The following is a 22,835-nucleotide window of genomic DNA, read 5'->3' as shown; positions in this document are numbered from 1 at the left end:
GGTCATTGACCTAAGACTATGTAACACTATTATTTTTAGTTGCCTAGATGTGCATTTACAAGATGCAATATATAGGTAATTAGTATTTAGACTGCTGCACTAATTACTTTTTAGTGTACTTTTTTATTTTTTAGTGTATTTTTTAACCACAGAATTTTTGTTGAAGCAAGCCAATCAGATTGGAGCTTTTTGTAACAATTTTGGACAGCTCTCGTCATTTCTGAGCACAGTAAGCATATATATACATATACATATATATATATATGTATACTGTATATATGTATATGTATATATATATACTGTTGTTATTGTTAATACTTTATTCTCAGACTTAAAATTTGGGATTTATTATATAGATTTTGGAGTGCATGTTTTTGATGATTGAGAAGTTGGAAAATGGTAATAAAAAAATCAAGATATACTGCGTTGGGAGTAATGCATCACAAGTAGCGCAAGTTACGTAATCAGATTACTTTTTTCAAATCACTAGTAAAGTAAAGCATTACTTTTAAATTTGCAACAAAATATCTGAGTTACTTTTCCAAATAAGTAATGCTTTGTTTTCCCATTTATTGACTGATACCTCTCCTGTACCCATGTTGAGAAAAATGGCATTACTTTCCATAAAAGGTAACTAAGTACACAATTAGTTACTGTTTTAGGGAGGAATGTGATATTGTAATGGATTGCTTTTAAAAGCTACAACATTGAAGAATATGAATGGTTGGTGTAAGAAACCTACAAAATTGTAAAATATGCTTTAAGCATTAATGCACACAATCTGTTAGCATAAAAGAGGTGGGCAAATACAAATAAACTGTGAAAATAATGCTATTACATTTTGATCAGATAGACTTCAATACCTTGTTTCAGATGAGATCACACAGCTGCCAACCCAGGTGCCAGTAATCAAGCCCGATCCGGACCGTGCCAACCCTAAAATTGGCGTCTCTGCTATGGCTTTCAGTGCTGATAATCGCTACCTTGCTACGAAGAATGGTGAGGCTGTGTGTGTAGTGGGTTCATGAAGCAATCATGAGTCCTGAATGTGAACCAAGCAGGGATCCCACCTTTCAACCGATGAATTTCCATGACCATTTTTACACATTGATAGATCACAAAGTGCTATTTCTAGTTGTGCATAACTACAAACATATTCACTCAAGGCAAGACACTACAGATGTAACTAATTTACAAAAAGTAACTAATAGATATCACTATACTTTCCCTAGTTGATTAATCACAGTACATTAAGACAGTTGTTTTGCATTACAAGTTTTCTGAAATGTTTTGTTCAAATATGAGGCATTATCTAATTAAATATGCACTAATTTGCATACATTTTCAGAATAGAAATCTGAACATTTAATAGAGCCAGGTTTAAAATTCATTGTTTCATTTTGTCGACATATTAAAGTTGACGTTTTTTACAGAATGGATTTTGGAAATCTCTTTTAATCACTCCAAAAATCAGAAAAAACTCAGCAGCCAGAATTAATTTTTTACTGTTTTTAGGAATAAAATGTTCAATACATATAAGGTTAATGTTATATATGGAAGCTTGTTTCCGCCACAGAATAAAACATTTTAAAAGATAATTGCAGCTTTTCTCACAATTTTTAGTTTATATCTGGCAATTCTGAGAAAAAAAGATGTAAACGTGCAATTCTGAGATAAAAAGTCAGAACTACAAGATGTAAACTCGCAATTACGAGAAAAAAAATCTGAATTGTGAGATAAAAAGTCACAATTACCTTTTAAAATTTTTTTCTGTGGCGGAAACAAGCTTCCATAGTTAGATGAACAAAGCACCCTGTAAAAACATTTAGAATGTAAAATTTGCTGTATGTAGCAGGGCTCTACAGTGCGCCCATTTCACTCGCACATGCGAGTAAATATTTCGTCGTGCGAACGTGAAAAAATATTTGGGCGCACTCGTGCGAGTGACACAGCATTTTTCTATAGAAACAGCTGCAAATACATCATCATGAGGAGGGGCAGAGTAGGACACTATATTACCGGGAGATCAGTTATTTAGGCCTAAATCTTCAGTAGCTAGTCTGTAGCCTCATTAAAAAAAACTACAGTGCCCACACACGAACTATTTTAGGGCCCTATAATTTCCGCGATCACGGACGGAATCGCGGAATTGGCAAATTAACGCGGAATCTAGTGTCAACGCGGAATTTTACATATTTGGAATAAAATTCTGTTTTTGTGTGGGAGAAAAACCTATGTCTGAGGAAAATCGCATATTACTGAAAGAACGAGCAGAGAGAGAGGCCCGGTCGCGCGCGCGTCTTCAAACTGTCTTGCTCTCTCTCACTCCCTCGCGCTTATTAATCTAAATCAATTGAGAATTGACACACAATGGTAAAAGATCGGAAGAACGAGGTTTCACGTGGAGCATTTTTTTCCCTGAATTAGGCTACCGCTGTGTGTGAATTGTGCATAAAAAAAAACACAAAAAAACTTTTTTACCTTTCCTTCTTCTCTGAAAAGCGTTCCGTATGGAAGTAAAATAATGTCAAATGTTTTTGAAACAAAAAGCCCTTTGAATTGCACTACTTGAAAAAAAAAGGCATTGCATTAACCATGCTTGCATTTTAATGCATTGTATTTTTAGGGCTTGCATTTTTATGGGCTGAAATTCAACATGGTTGAATATTTAAGCTGTGAATATTTCAATTAAAAACATTTCAAACACATTTTCATTATTAAAAATTCAATAATCCATATTCACCTTTCATATTTCACCTCCAAAATATTCAAACTGTTTAAAAATACAACCTATAATATTCAACAGGCAATTTTCGGTCCATTTTATTTCGCTTTGCAAAATTCGCTTCCACAAATTCAGTGGTTCAATTTCGACAGTAAATTCAACGGAACTGCAGGAAAAGCAATAGATTACCGAGATACTCTCCATCTGCTGTTAGACAACCTCACCAGTAGGAGGTGCAAAAGCGCTTGTTGTTGACGAAGACCAGCAACAGTTAGAGCAAGCCATTCATTCATAAAATGAAAATGAGCTGTGTCAGTATATATGCGGAAAAGATGATAAAGACACAAAAGCTGTGTTTATGTTTCATTCAATAACTTCATTGTTACTTTCCCTGTGTAGCATGTCATCAGCTTTCTCTACATGAACAGGATTATAATCGGTTTCCCTCAATACCTCACACTCGAGGATTCCCCTTCTGTCGGGACAAAACGCTTAACGTAGTTTATGGACTAATACAGTGATATAAAAGACCAAAATCGCACCTTATTGGGGATGTAGGCTATAGGCTACTATATAGGCTAGATGGACTAAGAATATGAACGTAACGCGCAAAGTTTCATGCAGAGCGTTTCGTGATATACTGGCATAAAATCAACACTTGATCAATACTAACACTTTCTCTTCTCTTTTCTCTCTCTCTCTCTCTCTCTCTCTCTCTCTCTCTCTCTCTCTCTCTCTCTCTCTCTCTCTCTCTCTCTCTCTCTCTCTCTCTCTCTCTCTCTCTCTCCAGTATATGCTATGCCTACGTGTATTGCATTAGCTTAAACTGGGAAGAGTCATAGCACTTGCATATTGTTGTCATCCTATTGTTAGTTTAACTGTAAATCGCTTTGAATAAAAGCGTCTGCTAAATAAATGACTAGATGTAGCCTAATAAATGTAAAATTGGCTTGACATTGGACATTCGCACATTTAGGGACCGTCTCAAAAGTTGCATAAAACATTGGCATACACGTAACTTCAATAGCAAACTTTAATTTATTTTAATAAATATCAAAAATCCAAAGGGTGCGCAGTAGGCCTGACACTACATGAACACTTTACAGTTGGTTTTATGACTGTAAATCGTTCTATTCAAATGCTATTGAAGTTAGAAACGTGTATACCAAAGTAGTATACACTTTAGAGACGGTCCCTAAATGTGTGAATGTCCAACGTCAATGCCAGTCTATCACTGGGAAACGCTCAGCATTAAACTTTGCGCGTTATTCTGAGTCAATCTGCTTGCCTGCGAGTTTGGTCTTTTATATCACTGTAATTAGTCCATTAAGCTATACGTTAAGCGTTTTATATGTCCAGCTGGGGAATCCTTAAGTATTGAGGGAAACCCTAATAGCTTGCATGCAGCACATCGCCACAATATAAAGTTAAGGCAACTAAACAACCAAGAGAAATATATGTCAACCTCAAAAATGTAATATTGGATCTGTATATCCGCATCGGGGAATAACATTATAATCTTGATCACGGTAGAGAAAGATGCTTGTAGGCTACACAGGGTTTTAGGGCTTGCATAAAAATGCAAGCCCTAAAAATACAATGCATTAAAATGCAAGCATGGTTAATGCAATGCCTATTTTTTTTTCAAGTAGTGCAATTCAACAGGCTTTTTGTTTCAAAAACATTTGACATTATTTTACTTCCATAGTTCCGCCCATTCAGCTGACATAAAAACACTTTTAATAAACTAAACAAAACCTATCCAATGATAAAATGTTTTCTGTGTTGACAAATCTTGTGCGATGTCCTAAAACTGCCGGGATAATCACACAACGCGTAGGCCTACAAGTCTGCTAATGATACGTCCGATTCGCGAACTAATGACTCATTTGAACCGATTCACTTTAATGAATGGTTAAAACAACTGATCTGTCCAACACTGAATCGGTTCGGTGTATAACAAAATCGGTAACACTTTACAATAAGGTTCCATTTATTAAACTCTAGTGAACTAGATAAGTTAACATGAACTATTAATAAACTGCACTTCTACAGCATTTATTAATCTTTATTAATGTTAATTTCACCATTTAGTAGCCTACATTATTTAAATGAAAAGTTGTATTTGTTAACATTAGTTAGCTTAATGTACTGTGTGAAGTAACATAATAAAAATACAGGGTTAGGGTTAACTAAGATTAACAAAGATTAATAAATACAGTAACAAATATATTGCTCGTGGTTCATGTTAGTTAGCCTAATACATTCACTAATGTAAACAAACCAAACCACATTTAACATCTCTTAAAATGAGAATTTTGTTTGTTACCTCGATAAATTTAGGGTCATTCCTATTTTATTTGTGTTTATTTTAATCATTAACATTAAAAACACTCTTTTTACGACTAAAATTACAGTAAAGGGTAAAAAAAAAAACTGAATTCCCAAAAATTAAAACGAAAAAAAACGGAATTTGCAAAAATTAAAACGGAAAAAACGGAATTTGGGAAAAAATAAAACGGAATTTGGGAAAAAATAAAACGGATTTTATAGGGCCCTACTAATTCGGATCAGCACAGAGGGGCCCTCCCTGGAACTGTTTGATCCTACAAAATGTGCTGAAAATTGGCTGTCTGCTGGAAAGAGGTCAAGGCGACCCGGCTATAAAGCTTGGCCAAGTGACTCAGACATGATCTTCATTTCAGATAAAATGTGAAACATACATAGGGCCTACATACAATGATAAATGAAATCTACATGACGATAAAACAGAATTAAATGAAAATCTTTTGTTTGAAAGTTTTGGTCTTATGTTCTTAACCTTACAATGAGCATTGTAAATTTAATTGTTGAATAATTCTAATAATAAAAATATAATGATAAACTTATACAACAAAAATGACTGTACCCCCAAATATTTGTCTGTGCTCCTAAATTTTTTTATTTAGGCGCACCAGTGCTCCTTGTTCAAAAAGTAAGTTGTTCCTGTGTAAGGGCTAAAACTGAAACTGAAGTAGAGATTTCAGGCTCAATGCAGGAAAAAAATGAAATAATGAAAACATGGCCTTTAAAAAGTATATATTGTAATTGAAATGTACTGATGCAAACAGATAAAGTGTAATACAGGGTGGGCCATTTATATGGATACACCGTAATAACATGAGAATGGTTGGTGATATTAAAGTCCTGTTTGTGGCACATTAGTATATGTGAGGGGGCAAACTCCTCAAGATGGGTGGTGACCATGGTGGCCATTTAGAAGTCGGCCATCTTGGATACAACTTTTGTTTTTTCAATAGGAAGAGGGCCATGTGACATCAAACTTATTGGTAATGTCACAAGAAAAACAATGGTGTGCTTGGTTTCAACGTAACTTTATTCGTTCATGAGTTATTTACAAGTTTCTGACCACTTATAAAATGTGTTCAATGTGCTGCCCATTGTGTTGGATTGTCAATGCAACCCTGTTCTCCCACTCTTCACACACTGATAGCAACACCGCAGGAGAAATGCCAGCACAGGCATCCAGTATCCGTAGTTTCAGGTGCTGCACATCTCGTATCTTCACACCATAGACAATTGCCTTCAGATGACCCCAAAGATAAAAGTCTAAGGGGGTCAGATCGGGAGACCTTGGGGGCCATTCAGTGTGTGAAGAGTGGGAGACATTTTATAAGTGGTCAGAAACTAGTAAATAACTCATGAACGAATAAAGTAACGTTGAAACCAAGCACACCATTGTTTTTCTTGTGACATTACCAATAAGTTTGATGTGTCACATGGCCCTCTTCCTATTGAAAAAACAAAAGTTGTATCCAAGATGGCCGACTTCTAAATGGCCACCATGGTCACCACCCATCTTGAGGAGTTTGCCCCCTCACTAGGGCTGGGCGATAAAACGATAACGATAATTATCGCGATATAATTTTTCTCGATAAAACAATATCAAGAGGTCAATAAATGTTCGATAATGTTTATGCGCCAAAAGCGGAACGAAACTCATTTGAACCGCGCGCCACACGGACCATTTATCCGCTCGGCTCAAAGTCCAAACGGCAGCGCGAGCGCGAGCTCACTAGAGCAGATGCGTTTACTGATCGGTCTCGGTCACGAAATTCAGTGAGAAGCGCTTGAGTTCAGCGAAGAACACAAATGTCTCCGTGATTTAAACCAGTTTAAAGGCAGATGAAACAGCGCTGACAAACAGGAGAAACACTGTGTGCAGCGATACAGTCTGAAGGCTTTTCCGTCTACAAATTCCCATCATTTACCATGGATTTACTGTAACGTAACGTTAGCCTAGTAATATCAACTGCACCATGAAATCTGGGATATACATATTGAATTGTATTATATTATTAATGTAGACAATGTATTAAAGGACTAATGGAATATAATTAGTATTTAATAATGTATTTAGGCTACTGTTTTTCATACAAATACCATAGAAACCATAAAGTTACACTTTGCCATGATAGTGAGGTGCTACAGGCTATGCCTGGTTTCATCTGTGGTTGTCATGATCTAAATGCATGATACTGGATGACCAATAGTTAAGTTTAATAAAACTCAAACAGTCAGAATGTTACATTTTACCAAAAAAAAAAAAAAAATTAGCACATGCAGAAACTAAGAAATTGTCCAATAAATATATTTATTTTGTTAAGGAAAAATGACATATGTTTGAATGTTCCACCTCAGATTTGTGAAATGATCACCTGTTTGGCAAGTGTTTGTCATGATATGTTCTGACAATAAAGAGTAGTTTAAAACCACAGTTAACGCTTTTACTTAGGAGCAAAAATATGCCATTAACCTTGAAAGAAATAAAGATTTGACTTTTATCGTGATAATTATCGATATCGACTGATATAAAAAAATTATCGTGATATTTTTTTTTTGCCCATATCGCCCAGCCCTACCCCTCACATAAACTAATGTGCCACAAACAGGACTTTAATATCACCAACCATTCCCATGTTATTACGGTGTATCCATATAAATGGCCCACACTGTAGAATAAACACACAAATGTATATTTTGGATGTTTTCTTTTCACTAGTCTGAAAGAAGCAAAACAGCACAAAATCTCAAAATTGACCAGTGCCTAAAAAAAAATTGTGGTTTTGCCTGTAGTGACTTGCCTTAAAAAGGTTTGACTACTTTTTACGATTTTCTTGATTTCCATTACTTTTCCATAGTGGAGCGGCTAAGTGATATAATCGTTCAGTTTATGATACAAGCGTGAAAATTGGCATGAGCAGTCTCCATGGGTCACTTGACAAGAAAATTGTCCGAGCCACTTGAAATTTCAAGATTTTTCATTTTTCAAGATGGCCAACACCTTATTGGAGCAGTTAAGTGATATAGTGGTTTATTTGGTGATACAAGCGTGAAAATTGGCATGAGCAGTCTCTGATGGTCACTAGACAATAAGCCACCCACAGCTACTTGAAATTTCAAGATGGCGGCCATTTTTCAAGATGGCCGACACCTTTGTGGAGCAGTTAAGTGATATAGTGATTTATTTGGTGATACAAACATGAAAATTGGCATGAGTAGTCTCTGATTGTCACTAGACAATAAGCCACCCACAGCTACTTGAAATTTCAAGATGGCGGCCATTTTTCAAGATGGCCGACACCTTTGTGGAGCAGTTAAGTGATATAGTGATTTATTTGGTGATACAAACATGAAAATTGGCATGAGCAGTCTTCGATGGTCACTAGACAATAAGCCACCCACAGCTACTTGAATTTCAAGATGGCCACCACCTTAGTGGAGCAATTACGCTCATGGCAATTTTCATGATTGTATCACCAACTAAATGATTTCTTAAGCCTAATTGCTGTAGGTGGCTTATTGTCAGGTGACCCACAGAGACTGCTCATGCCAATTTTCATGCTTGTATCAACAAATAAACCACTACTTCACTTAACTGCTTCAGTAAGGTGTCGGCCATCTTGAAAAATGGCCGCCATCTTGAAATTTCAAGTGGCTCGGACAATTTTCTTGTCAAGTGACCCATGGAGACTGCTCATGCCAATTTTCACGCTTGTATCATAAACTGAACAATTCTGCCAAACATAAGCACTTAGCCGCTCCACTACCAGGCCAGGAGACAATTTTATAATTCACAGAAACATTTCCTTTCTATCTTTCTGTCCTCAATCTTCATGCCCCTTGTTCCATTTGGCAACAATAGCCATTATGAGAAGCATTACATTCTGCCAGTGCCAACCTGAGTCGGATTTTCAGAGCCATTTGGTGCCCTGGCTTCCTGGGAAATTCCCCTGCATTAAACAGACTTTACTCTTCCTATTCAGATGTCCTAACAACTGTGCTTCATAGGCTCGTGTTGTCATTGAGATGCTGACGCTGTGTCCATCTTCTGTCAGATAACATGCCTCAGAGCCTGTGGGTGTGGGACATGCAGAGACTCGGTCTGCTGGCCGTCCTGGAACAGACAGGTCCTGTGCGCTGCTTTGTCTGGGACCCACGCAGACCCCGGCTGGCGCTCTGCACCGGAAACACCAAAGTGTATCTGTGGTCGCCAGCTGGCTGTGTGTCTGTGAATGTACCAGTTGAAGGTATGGATCCAGTTTCACCACAGTTCTTGACTCAACATTACTTTCAAACAAGCTTTTACACTATTGCTTAAACAACACTTACAGTTCTGTGTGTTATAATAAAGCAAATAGCAACGTTAGAAGCTATATATACTGTATATGTGACCCTGGACCACAAAGCCAGTCATAAGTCACACGGGTATATTTGTCGCAATAGCCAACAAAACATTGTATGGGTCAAAATTATCGATTTTTCTTTTATGCCAAAAATCACTAGGATATTAAGTAAAGATCATGATCCATGAAGATATTTTGTAAATTTCCTACCTTAAATATATCAAAAATTATTTTTGTGAGTGGATGCAGCACAGTCGCCAACAGAAATGGACAACTTTAAAGGCGATTTTCTCAATATTTAGATTTTTTTTGCACCCTCAGATTCAAATGTTCAAACCATACATCAATGGAAGCTTATTTAATCAGCTTTCAGATGATGTATAATTCTCAATTAAAAAAAATGTACACATAAGACTAGTTTTGTGGTCCAAGGTCACACATATTGTCCAAAATGAACTTTATGCCAAACCTGCTAGTTGCCAGTAAATTTGCCTGCTGTAAATATATTTTTTAATGGCCATAAAACAGTTATATTTATTTATTTATAAAAAAAAAATTCTCCATGACAAGATTTATTTAGCATTTTTTCCCCAGAATATGTCACAGCATCATAAACGAAATGAGTCTGTACTGCACCTGTCACAAAATCCTGAATATGAACTATCATGATTTCTCAAGTTTTCGTTTTAAGTGGCTTGATGTGATATATTTCACGTCTCACCACATGGAGTTGTGGATGAACATAGGATGGTACATTTCCACTGACGCAAAAGATGTGGATGTTTTTGCCCATTAACCATGGAAAAATCACTGTCAAGTACAACCTCTCGTTGCTTAATGCTTTATAAAATACCAGCAAAGCCAGCATGATGAAAATGTTCCATCATTTAATTTATTAATCACCACAAACAATAAAAATGTTGCTTGATTTTATTTGGTATCCTTGAATATTGGATATTTAATTGTACATGCTTTATCTAAATTATTTTATTATTATATATAGAATTATTATTAGAATTTATTAATGCTTTTAAATGTCTCAAAATAAATATCCATTTTTGTGGATAATTTATGCAGACAAATATTTTTATTATCTGCCATAACACATAACAGACACAGTTTTGAGTATAATCAGCCTTTTTTTTTTTTTTTTTTTTACAACTTTTGATCATATAAAGTTGTTTTAGGAAATGTGTTGGCTCATAAGCAATAAGCAATACAGGAAGCTGCTTGCATAAAAGGAAGTTGTGTTGATAAGTCTAACTTCTCTGTTTCCTCAAAGGCAGTTTCCAGGTACAGTCTCTATTTTGGCACTGCAGTGGCAGCTCACTCATCCTCCTCTCAAAAGAGCAGCTCTGTCTGTGTTACATGGAAACAGAGGAGGAGAAATAAACCAAAGCACTTCATCACACTCCCAAGAGTTTGTTTCTACAATATAACTGAGAGACTGATCTCCAAAGAACTCTAGACAAAAACACTGTGTCTCTGCAAATATACCTCAGCACTTTCTAGTGTGTTTCAGGTAGGGTCTTTATTACATTTTCATCTTGACACAAAATGTTGATTGTCAAAACAGCACATGCTATGAGTAAAATATTGATCAGATATGTGTGATTCTACCGCACCAACCTGGTGCGGATCTGCTTCCTATGGCCTTAGACAAGCTAAACAGATGTTACACACGCTCTGTGAAGGACCAAGGATATCGTACAATCAAAAGTCTAATTGGTCACTTTAGATTTGCTGTGATTTTTAGATGAATGTTGTGTGAATGTGTTGTTGTGAATGTGAAGCCTTTTGCTTCATGACAATAATGTCTGTTGTATTTCATTGTTTTTCCTGAAAATGTTTCAAAACTAGAATTATTTTTATAAAATTTAGATCTATTTGTAATAAAGTTTTCTACATTGATGTTTCCCATAATTGTGTTTCTTTTACAGAGATTACAAGCGAGTCTCACAATACCTGACAAGAACATTTTACAAAAATGCTTATTACTCTGAATATTGTCTGGATGTTTTACCTCAAGGTTTTGCTTAGTGATGATTCTTATTACTGTAATAGACTACTAAAGGACTACTGTAATATATCTATAAATTAAAATAAGAATTTAATCAAAATCAGCAATAGAGTAAATACCACTAGTACTGTATGCATAAATAAATACTTAAAAAAAATTGGGTTACACTTTATTTTAAAGTGTCGTTTAAAACTATTTTAAAAGTGACAATTTTAAAGTGTCCGTGTTATAATTTAATTATACATTTAAGTACTGACTAATACTTAAGTACTTATTATAGGGTTAAGGATTGGTGTTTGAGTTAGGGTTAATTGCATGTAATTATGCATAATTTATAGTTAGTACTACAGGATCTACATAAAATGTGAAACAAGGACACTGTATACAATTATTTAATTTTTTTTTACATCCCATTAATGACAATTTGTGTGGAATTGTGCTTTAATTGTCATCAAAATCTTTTGATTTTTTTGTTCTTGCCAGATTGAGATTCAACAAAATTATATATATAACAAAAAAAGACTCCCTACAAATGAAATGTGTTAAAATAACCATGATTACTTAGTTACTTAAAGCATGTTTATATTACAGAAATTATAAAAAATTTAATAAATAAAAAATAAATTAGGTAAATCCAGAATGATTCAATTAAAACATTTTTTGAACAGAAACTTGGGGGAAGAGATCAGAGCGAGATTTTATTTGGGTGATACAAACAGTATTATAAATTAATAACATGGGTGAATGGATAATCAAATAATTTATCACCTGAAAAAAAATGACATGCTTTTAAACAGAGGGAAAAGTGCTTACATTTTGGTGAATTGAGGCTATGATCTACAAATTTTACACCTATTAAGTTGCAGGCATAATCTTCATGCACAACTTTGCATTACATTAAAACAAAATATATACTGTATATGGTGCCTGTTTAAAAACAAACAAACAAGATATTTCATTTCAACAAGGATACCACGATTTCTTTATGCATAGCAAAAAACAAAAGTGCATAAGCATGAAAAATACTCTGAACCCGTAATCGCTCAACAGCGGGAAACCTTCATGGTCAGAATGTTTTTTAAAGCCAATCTGTTGACCAACATCACCTGAGGAATTAACAGCTTATCTATTTGCCTTAGTTAAAAATGAAAAGCATAACTTCATTTTAGCTTTAAATGTCGTCTCGTCCATATTTTCTGTAACCTAAGAAGGGTACAACCAACTTGTCTACATTAAGTTTGAAGAAATAAGGCATGAATAATCAATAAAGCACACAAAATCGAGTGTAACATGTAACAGTAGAACATTCATGAAGTTTACAGTAGCCACAATAAGACCGGAAATTCACTTTGAAATATGCAGCCACGGGACTTGAACATTTCGAGTGTGAAAATAAATGTCAGGCAGGTGCTTCCTGTGGACACATTTAAGAATACACGTCTTCTATCAATCTTAACATGTTTTTTTATTATTATTGAAAATAATTATAATTGTGTGGACTCAATAATTAAAAGTTATCAGATAAAACATGGTTTTCCAAGCAAATTAAATCAGACTCTTCTGAAGAGATAATTCTGTTTGGAAAACCATGTTCTATCTGATTTTTAATTATTGTGTTACACATTAATTACATTAATGAGAATTGAGCTTAACTGTCTGTATGCAAAACATTTAGTTTTGTTTTAACTTGATATGCAGGTGAAATATGACCCAGGCATTTCTTTGTGAAAATACATTTTGCGAAGACGGCATAGCAGATGCTACTGAATGTGAATTTTTTTGAGAAAAGTTTTGTGGGTCTAGACTAGAAAAAAAAAAGAAAAAAAAAAAAATAATATATATATATATATATATATGGGTGATCCCCAAATCGCCTTTATTCAAAGAGTTTCACACCTTATCATAGCACTGCAGTACAGAATAAATTAAATACATTTTACATAATGCAAGCCTTGGTTTTAATTTGACAGTAGTGCTGTTCAGAAGGCATGCAGTTTTTCTATGACAAGCTTTGAAACCTGCTTAGTCACACTGGACCCCATTCATGAAATAAACACAATGAATTTCCATCAAAATAATTCGTAAAAACTATTTATGATCAATTGCGAAATTTGAATTAAATGTGTTAAGTTACATTAAAGTGCAAACAAAAATCACAAAATTCATTCTGGTTGTGTTTCATGAATGAAGTAAACCATTTTAAAATTGACGAATCTCCAAACTCCAATAGTATTTAAATTTGAGATGAAAATTCACCCTATTCTCTAATGTTATAAACCTTATTGTAAACAATCCATCCATGCATATTGCAATGTTTGCAATTGGTTTTGACCTTGCAATGTTTAATAAAAATACAACTGGACCTTCAAGTGAAAACGATCTGGTGACGTATGCCGGATTCTCCGATCATTTACACTGCGTACGAAATCGAATACTTCCTATTATATAGCGGTGTTGTCACGATACTGGAATTTCCAACTTCGATACAATACCCTAAAAAAAAAAATCAGTATTCGATACCACGTGGAAAACTGCCATATATACCCCCATACAGATCATTTTTCTTTTTTTTCTTTTTTGGATAATTTGGTTAATTTGTAGTAGATTATTCACTGCACAGGGAGGCTTTATTTGAATCGTTGAACTAGATGAATGGGGAAAAGAGAAAAGTAAACCGTCAGTAATAAAAAAAGAAAAAAACTGCAAGCGATAGCACAAATAAAGACAATAGAATAAAGAGAGAAATGAAATAAACATGGCTAAGTTTGGTGGGTCTAACAGTATTCAGGTATGAAATATTTCAGAAATGAAATTAATCAAATATAAAACAACACTGGATAGTTTTCATTGTAAAAATGAAAGACAAATTAATGCTTACAATTAAAGTTACAAAAGTTATTCAGTCAAGATCAGCGAGTGATTTTCTTTTTGTTTTAGCAGCAGGTTTATTAGGCCGCTGTCACTTTAAGAGCTAATGCACAGGTCCAATATACTGTTAGACAACGTGTTTTCTCGTTTTCTATAAAAACTGACTGTTTACCTGAATACCCAGCAAGACAGGCATTTTGACATAATTTTGTATGTCTTTGACCGTTGAAGTCAATTTGGTATTGGCAAGCTGTTTGACAGGCAGCTTTATGAGAGGGCCACTTATATAGATCAGTACAACTGGACCTTCAAGTGAGCGCAAAACCTGCAGGAATAATCATTCATCGCAACTGGAAATCCTATATTTAAAAGTAAATGTTCAGAATGCAACATCTTGAACGCAACAAGTCTTAGCCCTAACCCTGAGGTCAGAAAGTTTTTATAATTTATTGTTTATATTTTTGGCGACAATGCTTTAATTAGCAAACTGTGCTTTAACTGTTTGACTGTTCGCTTGGTAAAACGCTTTTGGAAGTTTTTTTTGTTTTTGTTTTTTTAACTGCAGTATATAGTCATACCCATGCATGGATGTCTTCGTTCATTGCATCGCATCTTATGTGTTTTTTGAGCATACTTCTCTGAGTATTGCGTTTCAGTCCAGTGCACACAGTCTAGGTGTTTTCGAATGCAAGAAAGTGTCTTATCTAAACTTAAGTCAGGCCTAAGAAAGTCAGCAGAGTGGGGTAAGGTGAACCCTCAGCGTATCTAAATTGAAGCGTATCTTCCTTAAGTCATTCAATCAACCAACAAACTAATCGGCTGCCACAATATTTGTTAAAAATATTAGATGGTCATCAAAGCATATGCCATAAAACAGACACAAACTGCCTCTCCAAACCATTCAAGCACATTAGAAAGGCTGTTTTACTAACTGTGAATAGAGAAGATTGGCAGCAGGTTCATCTAGGCACATCCTGTCGCAGTGACCATGCCTTACTGCCTGGCACATTTCACACGCTATATACATCCAAACAATAAAACAAGTATGTACTCAACTCACATACTCAAGTGAAGCAGTATCACTCAAAAACAGCACTTGACTGGAGGATGACAGAGATGGAGAGAGAATTCAGTGGTTAAAAGCCGATTTTTCCCCTTGTCATGGCGTAGCCCAGTTTGGCTTCATTGTTGATAAAGGACATGATGCCCAGGTAAGTCTCGATAAGGAGTGGCCGCTCCAGTATCAGCACGCCATTGGCTCGTCCCGGGATGGGGAATTCTTTATGGGCTTTTTTCACCGCCTGGATGAGCTGGGTCTTGAAATTCTCAAGCTGAAATGGAGAAAATAAATCTTTATCTGACTTCTTATGCATATAGTATGTAGTATATATAGCACACTGAACGATTTTAGCATCTGAGATTAATGGTACATTTACAGGACGGTGATGTACAAAAAAAAATAAAAAATTCCTTTGCGTACAGATGACAACATTGTTTTTGTAATAAAGTGCAGCACTATTTTATGTGTTATGTTTGTTTTCATTCAGTATCCCTTCCACAAACTATCGGTTTATTAATCGGTTATTAATTGGCCAGCGTGGTGGGCCAACCTAGTTAGCGGTAAAATTCACTATCGGTCGACCTCTAATTTAATTAAAATACACTGAGGTGTGTGTCAGCTCGATATTGAAGAGAGGAGAAAGTGAGAACGCAGCTGATATCAGTGTATCAATAATGCGGAACAGGAGTATTGAAACCGTTTCAAACATTTCAGTATTGATATGTACAGGAACAATATTTTTGCCAGCACTAGTACTAAAGCACATTTACCTGGCAAAGGGAAGCCACCTTTTCATCTGCGTGTGCCATGGGGTGTTTAGTGAAGGTGGCGAAGGGTATGTCAGTGGACCAGGGGTTCCAGCGATTTATGAACGAAGGTCTTGGTCGCTTATCCCACTGGACACGGATTCCCGTTCCCTCTCTCCTACACACACACACACACACACACACACACACACATCTGATCATACTACTATCCTGCAGTATAATACTACCTGAATCTCGCTATTTGGATTTAAATAGGCAAATGCTCATTTGTCAAAAAGTAAATGATTGGATCATTATTGCAGTGGTTATTGTGTTTCTAGCATGTTATATGTTCTTCTAACTCTAAATGTTGTGATGTTATTTCCATCAAGAGGTGCATACATTTTGGGTCAAGTTCTTGTATTGACATTAAAGGTCTCGACTCAGTGCCAAACATATAACATGCTAGAAACATAATAATCACTGCAATAATGTTCCAATCATAGACTCTTAAGCATTTGCCTATTTAAACCCCTTTTTTTTTTTTTTTTTTTTGTCCGGGCAGTGTGGTTCTTTGTCTAGATGTTGAGCAGCTATACTGGGCCAAAAATGCTTGAGAACGAAAGTGTCTTACTTATTGAGGGATTTTGGAGGAAACTCGAACTCGCCAATAGAGATTGTGTCCACAGCGTTCAAGGAAATTCTGATGACCTGGTGACACTGGAGGTTTATGAAGTCATATTTGCACACCAACAAAGACCTACAACATAACAGAAGCATCTCATTCAGGACTGGTTTCCTACTACGAATGTATTAAACATCATTTTCAATGATGACATACTTACCTCTCTGTTATAAGAACCAATCTTTCTTTTTCATTGTTCCAGTGATCAATTCTGTGGTCAAATATAAAAAGGACATGGATTTGGTTGAACGGATATCTGTCAGTTTTCATCAAGAGGTAATTCTCATTCTGAAAGCCCAATACAACTGTCAAGCTCAAATTCTGCTGCATACCATGTTGTATTGGTACCATGGAACAATGATGTTATTAGATCACAGTATTTTGATGGATGTTATAGTACTGGCAGATTACTATATTCATATTCCATTGTACTTACATAATACTGCGTTAATTACATTTACATTTCACACTGCACTTAACCCCGGATTATCGCCGCTCTAAACCCTGCTTATAACCCTGGGTAAAGTAACGTTTCACACTTGCAGGGTTTGCACCGCTTTTTACCCAGGATTATGAAATATGGCTCCTGAGCAGGGTTAGTGCCGTGTGTTTTGCGGTGTTGATATTATGTTTCCATCTGTAGATGTCCTAAAAAAGGGCAGCAATAGACTCACTCTGCGAGCAGCCACACACTAAGAACCTCTCCGTCTTCTGAAGGCAAGGCAACCGTGCGGATATCATTGACTGCCTGCTCTATGGTTCCTGGCTGGGGCGAGAACAAACAGAGCAACTATTTTAGATGCTTGAAACTACATCAAATTAGCATGGATGTCAAAAAATATACATCAACATTCTTATAAGAAAGATACAACTGTCTACCGTGTAGTTAAAAGGGGTTCTCAACCTTTTTGACTTCAAGGTTCCCCATTGTCCACAACAATATTCAAAGCCCCATGACTTGTCTAGTTGTTTGTGTTTACTGAGCAAGGTTAAAGGATAAGCATTTTTTAACCTCAATTTCTACCTGTTAAAATATTTTAGAGCTTTACATTTCTAGGAAAATTTATTTTATAACTATTCCAGGTTTCGAAATCTCACCTTTCTAATTGGGCTACCTCATAAATTCATGTTTTCCAAGACAGTGGAGTCCTAGTTCCTAGTGAATCCTAGTGTAACGTTTAGTGTCCTGTCCAAGGATGATGAAGTGAAATGAAGGTAGTTCAAAATAACAGAGTTTAATAAATAAAGCCAAAACAGATAATCCAATGAGCAACAACAGTGTGCATGGCATAAACAATTCCGGACACTGAATGTGAGAAACAGAGGAACTTAATACACAATTATAATGACGACAACATATCAAACAGGTGTGATGATTGAATGAGTGTCCATGGTAACTGAGGACTGGCGGGAAACTAGGAACAATGGAGACACAGGAAACTGTGAATGCAAACTAGAAGTCCATGAAAACCAAACTAAACACACAGATCGTCACAGAACGCCCCCCTCCCGGGAAGGCGAGGCCTTGCGCCATGATGGGTAGATTGGGGGAAAAAAGGGAAGAGGTTCTGGAGATGGACATGGGACCCGGGCAGAGCAGAAGGCAGGAGAAGCCATGGAGAAGATTACGGGAGGCACCATGGAGGAGTTGATGGTGGTAGGATCCAGGATGGTACTGACGGCCGACGAGATTTCAGAGCGACCCAGGAGACTGGGTGGAGGAGATCCACAACAACAGTGAGGAGGAGAAGGCAGGAGGAGCCAAGGCGGTAATTTGAGCCTGACCAGCAAAGGTGAAGCAGGGAGAACAAGAGGCCTATGCGACATCCAGGAGACAAACGCCAGGAGCCAGGAGACAAACGCGGAGTCGAGCGGCTGAGGTAGAGCCAGAGGGTTGCATGAGGGATGGAGGAGCCCAACGGAGCCGTAGGGGTGGAGGGATGGAGCGCAGCTGAAAGCCCGAAGTGACGAGTGACCAGGGCAAAGCCGGTGGGATGAGGGAGTCCGGTGGAGCTGAAGGGACGATGGTCCCAGGAGCCAGTGCGGAGGTGGAGCTGAGGCCTTGGAGGGACGAAGCGGAGCCAGGGAATCCCCATGTCCCGGAGGAGGTGGTGACTGAAAGCCCCAAGGCGGATCTGGGTTGCATGGCGGAGACGAAGGGCTGAAGTAATCCAGCGGAGGCTGGGTCGAGGAAATGGCTGGCTTTGGTGAAGTGAACAGGAGAGGAAGTTTAGGTGCAGAGACAGACTTTGTGATAGACAGGGATAGTGGCAACGAAGACAACACTGTGCTGGGCAGAACTTGCAGTGTTGACGAGGACAACTCTGTGCTGGACAGGACCAGGACAGGTGATGAAGAGATATTAGTGCAGGAGGAGACCAGTGACAGAGAATGTCCGTGGATGCGCAGGGTGGGAAGCACTACCTCCATATTTCAGTCAGTTAGCGAATCTTCCTCTTCCAGCTTCACTGAAACTCCCACAGGCACGGATGTAATGGCCGACTCACACATCTAATCAGACGGGACCTCAGGCATCTCTTCCAGGACGCACTTTGCAGCTGGCACTATATCCGTGCAGGCTTTATATCCGTGGCAGGTAATGGCTGGGTCTCTTTGTCCGCAGGTCGCTGGGTCTGGCTCTGAGGTGTTGATGGATGGTGAGTGGGGCTGGACGCTGGCGGCTGGATCCTCTTGTACCTCGCCCACAGTAAAAGGAGATCCATTGACCCAGAGGGCAAAGCTGATGTACTCGGCCAGCGTCCAGCAGGAGTTTCCCCAAGGCATCACCAGCCGGATCTCATAATCGAGTCCGACCCAAAACCCTTCCATGAGTGTGATGACATTGCAATGGCGAGGTGGCTTGCGCTGGTGAATTCTTCTACATATTCCTCCAGGTCTCTACCTACCTGAAACATAAAAATAGTGGCCCTGTTGGGTCTGTTAGAGCTCCCTATTGGAGCGACATTAATGGAGGCAAGATCCATCTTCAATTATTTTTAGGTCCAGTATTCTGTAACGTTTAGTGTCCAAGGATAATGAAGGGAAACGAAAGATCAAAATAACTGAGTTTAATAAATAAAGATAATCCAACGAGCAAAAAACAATGCAACAGTGTGCATGGAACAAACATTACTGGGCACTGAATTTGAGAAACAGAGGAACATAAACACACAATGATAATGATGACAACATAACAAAAAAGATGTGATGAATGAATGAGTGTCCATGGTAACTGATGACTGGCGGGAAACTAGGAACAAAGGTGACACAGGAAACAGGTAACTGACGCAAACAAAGTCCATGAAAACTAAACTAAACACACAGATTCTTCAAAGAAAAAAAAATAGTTGTGGGGTGAATAAAAATACGAAATTTCTTGATTTTCAGTTGTTTTAACTTATTTTGATGCTTGTTTTTAATGCTTGTTTGTTATAGACACAAATTTCATGATTTGATTCCATTTCAATTCACAAGCTTGAGATATCAATTATTATGTATCAGGTTGTCACATATATGTTTAGTTTCATTGTGTTTTGGTTTGGTTCTGTTCTGTTCCTGTTCCCTGTCATTGTAAGTTGACCTAGTTTCCTAATGTGTGTCTCAATCAGCTCCCTAGTTCAGTAGTCAGGGCACTGATCAGGGAATCGGCCATTACAAGTTTCAATCGCAAAATCCATCCAGTGCACTGGAACGTTCGGCTCCCTTAAAAAAAAAAAAAAAACCCACAATGCACCACAAGTACCAGGGAGCATCGATGCTCCCCTACCAGAAATTACGTCACATTTCTGAAGTATGAAAAAATAACGTTATGATTATAACTTTAATTACATAATTAGCCTATGTTTTTTTATTACCCATAAAAATTTTAATGGTGGCTGTCACAAAAACATGACTGATTTTATTCAACCATATATGCTTATATCGATCTCAATCTTATATCGAGACATCGATATTTTTAACCCAGCCCTATTGTTTTGTCATTTGGTGACTTGACTCAAGAAATAATATTGCTGGGAATTTAACTGTACTTATGTAAAAAATAAAATAAAAATGGTTACACCATATTTTACAGTATGTGTAAGTACTGGTAATAAGGTAATGGGTCAAGGTTAGGTTCAGGGGTGGGATCAGATGGGATCAGTACCAGTTATTGTAATTGCTATAATAAGTAGTATGTGCGGAACAGGACTTTAAAATAAAGTGCTACCAAATTACTTGTTACTTTGCTACTGTGTACTTATTGTGTTCATGTTGTATTGCAAAATACTTCTGTTGCTATTGATGTGGGATACGGTTTAGGTCACTGTGAGGTCCCCTTAGAAGTTTGCTGAGGCCCCCTAGTGGGCTCCAACCCCCTGGTTGAGGGCCACTGTTATAGGCCACATAATCAGATGAAGATCATACATATAGCTCAAGATCAAAAAACAAGCATGATACCACACTGCTCCAACTGTTTCTACTGTAGGCTATAAAGTCACTGGGTCACTAAACACGCACATGCAAGTATTTGTGTGTAAAATCTGTGTACAATTCTTTTTAATGAAATAATAATGATGCATAAATTTAATTTAATTTAAGTTTATTCTAAATGTATGATCACATTCTGAACCAGCAGAAACCACACGTACACACAAAACTAACATGCTGTACTTTACTTTTAGATTTATTCATTTAGACATTTTTATACAAAGCAAAATTTAGGAACATCACAAAAAACATATGCCAAAAATGTGCTAAACATAACACGGCAACACTGTACAATGGAAAACTGTTTCCCACGATACAATTCGCTAGAGTGGTTCTAGTGTGATCATTTCTAGTGACGAATTAAACTTCAAACATACCACCAAACCTTACCCTAGCCTAAACCGTATCCCACATCAATAGCAACAGAAGTGTTTTGCAATACAACATGAACACAATAAGTACACTGTAGCAAAGTAACAAGTAATTTGGTAGCACTTTATTTTAAAGTCCTGTTCTCCACATACTATGTACTTATTATAGCAATTACAATTACTGGGTTATAACTAGACCGATCCCATCCCTAAACCTAACCTTGACCCATTACCAGTACTTACACATACTGTAAAATATGGTGTAACCATCTTTTTTTTTTTTACGTAAGTACAGTTAAATTCCCAGCAATATAATTTCTATTGACTCATTGTTTGTCCACCAAAAATTAAATAGTATAGCAATAGCCTAAGATACTGTCTTTGCCTCTTTTTTTTTTTTTTGGTTAAAATAATTAACTTTATGTGAATGCTACATCACAGTCAGTGAGTTTTGTTATGTTAGGTGGGCTTCATAATTATAGTTAGATTCATATTAATGTTATAAAGTCACTGTATGTAGAGCTTTCTCACTGCACTTCATTCCAGCTAAGAGACTGCTGTTAAATGTCACAAATCAATGGCGGTGTCACAATGTTGTGCTCCCTACGTAGATCACATTTTCGGGGAAAGAATGGGAATTTTTTGGCCATATAGGACCCGTTCTTGCGTTCTTACATAACGTGTCAAATTAAAAACAATTGAACGTTTAAACTATGAATTTTGTCACTGCCCTCCCGATAAACGCCCATGACGCACATCCAGGCTGTCTAGGTAGGCAGCTTCCTAGGTTTTGACATACAACCCTGTCAACACACTACCAAACAAATCATTTCCACAGATTACAACCTTGGACGTTTTATAGCAAATACTGTATTACTTACTCACCCTAAACACGAAGTAGTCTTTGACTTTAGCTCGCATGGTTGGGTTGTGGACATGGAAAGGCGTGAGGGTCTGAAGCGGGGTACAGCAGGCCACTGAAGCTCCAGCTCGGGCCACCACCTCCAGCCCATCATCACAGTCCCCCGGGTGTAAGACAGCCGCACCCGGGCTCTCAGGGTCTACACTGTCATTCAGCTGCAGCATTTCACCAAAGCGTCGAGCACAAGCTGAAAGTATCAGTGAGAAGTGAAGACTGAAGAGATTCCGCTTAGTTCCAGCAGCGCTGTGTTGCGCAGGGGAACGCCCACCTACTCCACTCTACGGC

The 22,835-nt window shown here is 37.2% G+C and overlaps 2 protein-coding genes across 3 annotated transcripts in view; one reads left to right on the top strand and one right to left on the bottom strand.

Moving 5' to 3' along the window:
- wrap73 (WD repeat containing, antisense to TP73) overlaps positions 1 to 11,327 on the top strand; it is a 25,132-nt gene extending 13,805 nt beyond the window's left edge. Inside the window, exons 11-13 of the mRNA XM_081349053.1 lie at positions 874 to 999; positions 9,124 to 9,315; positions 10,694 to 11,327. Of these exons, the coding sequence (XP_081205179.1) occupies positions 874 to 999; positions 9,124 to 9,315; positions 10,694 to 10,803 (428 nt within the window). The 3' untranslated portion in view covers positions 10,804 to 11,327. The remainder of the gene's footprint in view (positions 1 to 873; positions 1,000 to 9,123; positions 9,316 to 10,693) is intronic.
- Positions 10,485 to 22,835, bottom strand: tprg1l (tumor protein p63 regulated 1-like). Of its 2 annotated transcripts, XR_014028943.1 has the most exons (7): positions 22,514 to 22,835; positions 17,465 to 17,556; positions 16,951 to 17,001; positions 16,740 to 16,865; positions 16,130 to 16,283; positions 15,360 to 15,630; positions 10,485 to 10,770 (listed from the first exon to the last, which is right to left on the bottom strand). XR_014028943.1 is itself a non-coding variant. In XM_081349054.1 (6 exons), the coding sequence occupies exons 1-6, from the start codon at positions 22,712 to 22,714 to the stop codon at positions 15,436 to 15,438; spliced, it is 819 nt and encodes a 272-aa protein (XP_081205180.1). In that variant the 5' UTR covers positions 22,715 to 22,835; the 3' UTR covers positions 14,011 to 15,435. The 2 variants fall into 2 exon arrangements, 1 of the variants encoding a protein (XP_081205180.1); XM_081349054.1 differs by lacking the exon at positions 10,485 to 10,770 and having other exon boundaries at positions 14,011 to 15,630.

The sequence above is a fragment of the Scardinius erythrophthalmus genome (genome assembly GCF_964197995.2).
Source record: "Scardinius erythrophthalmus genome assembly, chromosome: 20".
NCBI classification, from domain to species: domain Eukaryota; kingdom Metazoa; phylum Chordata; class Actinopteri; order Cypriniformes; family Leuciscidae; genus Scardinius; species Scardinius erythrophthalmus.
Note: the sequence above shows the minus strand (reverse complement) of the source record. Positions and strands in the feature narration are given on the sequence as shown.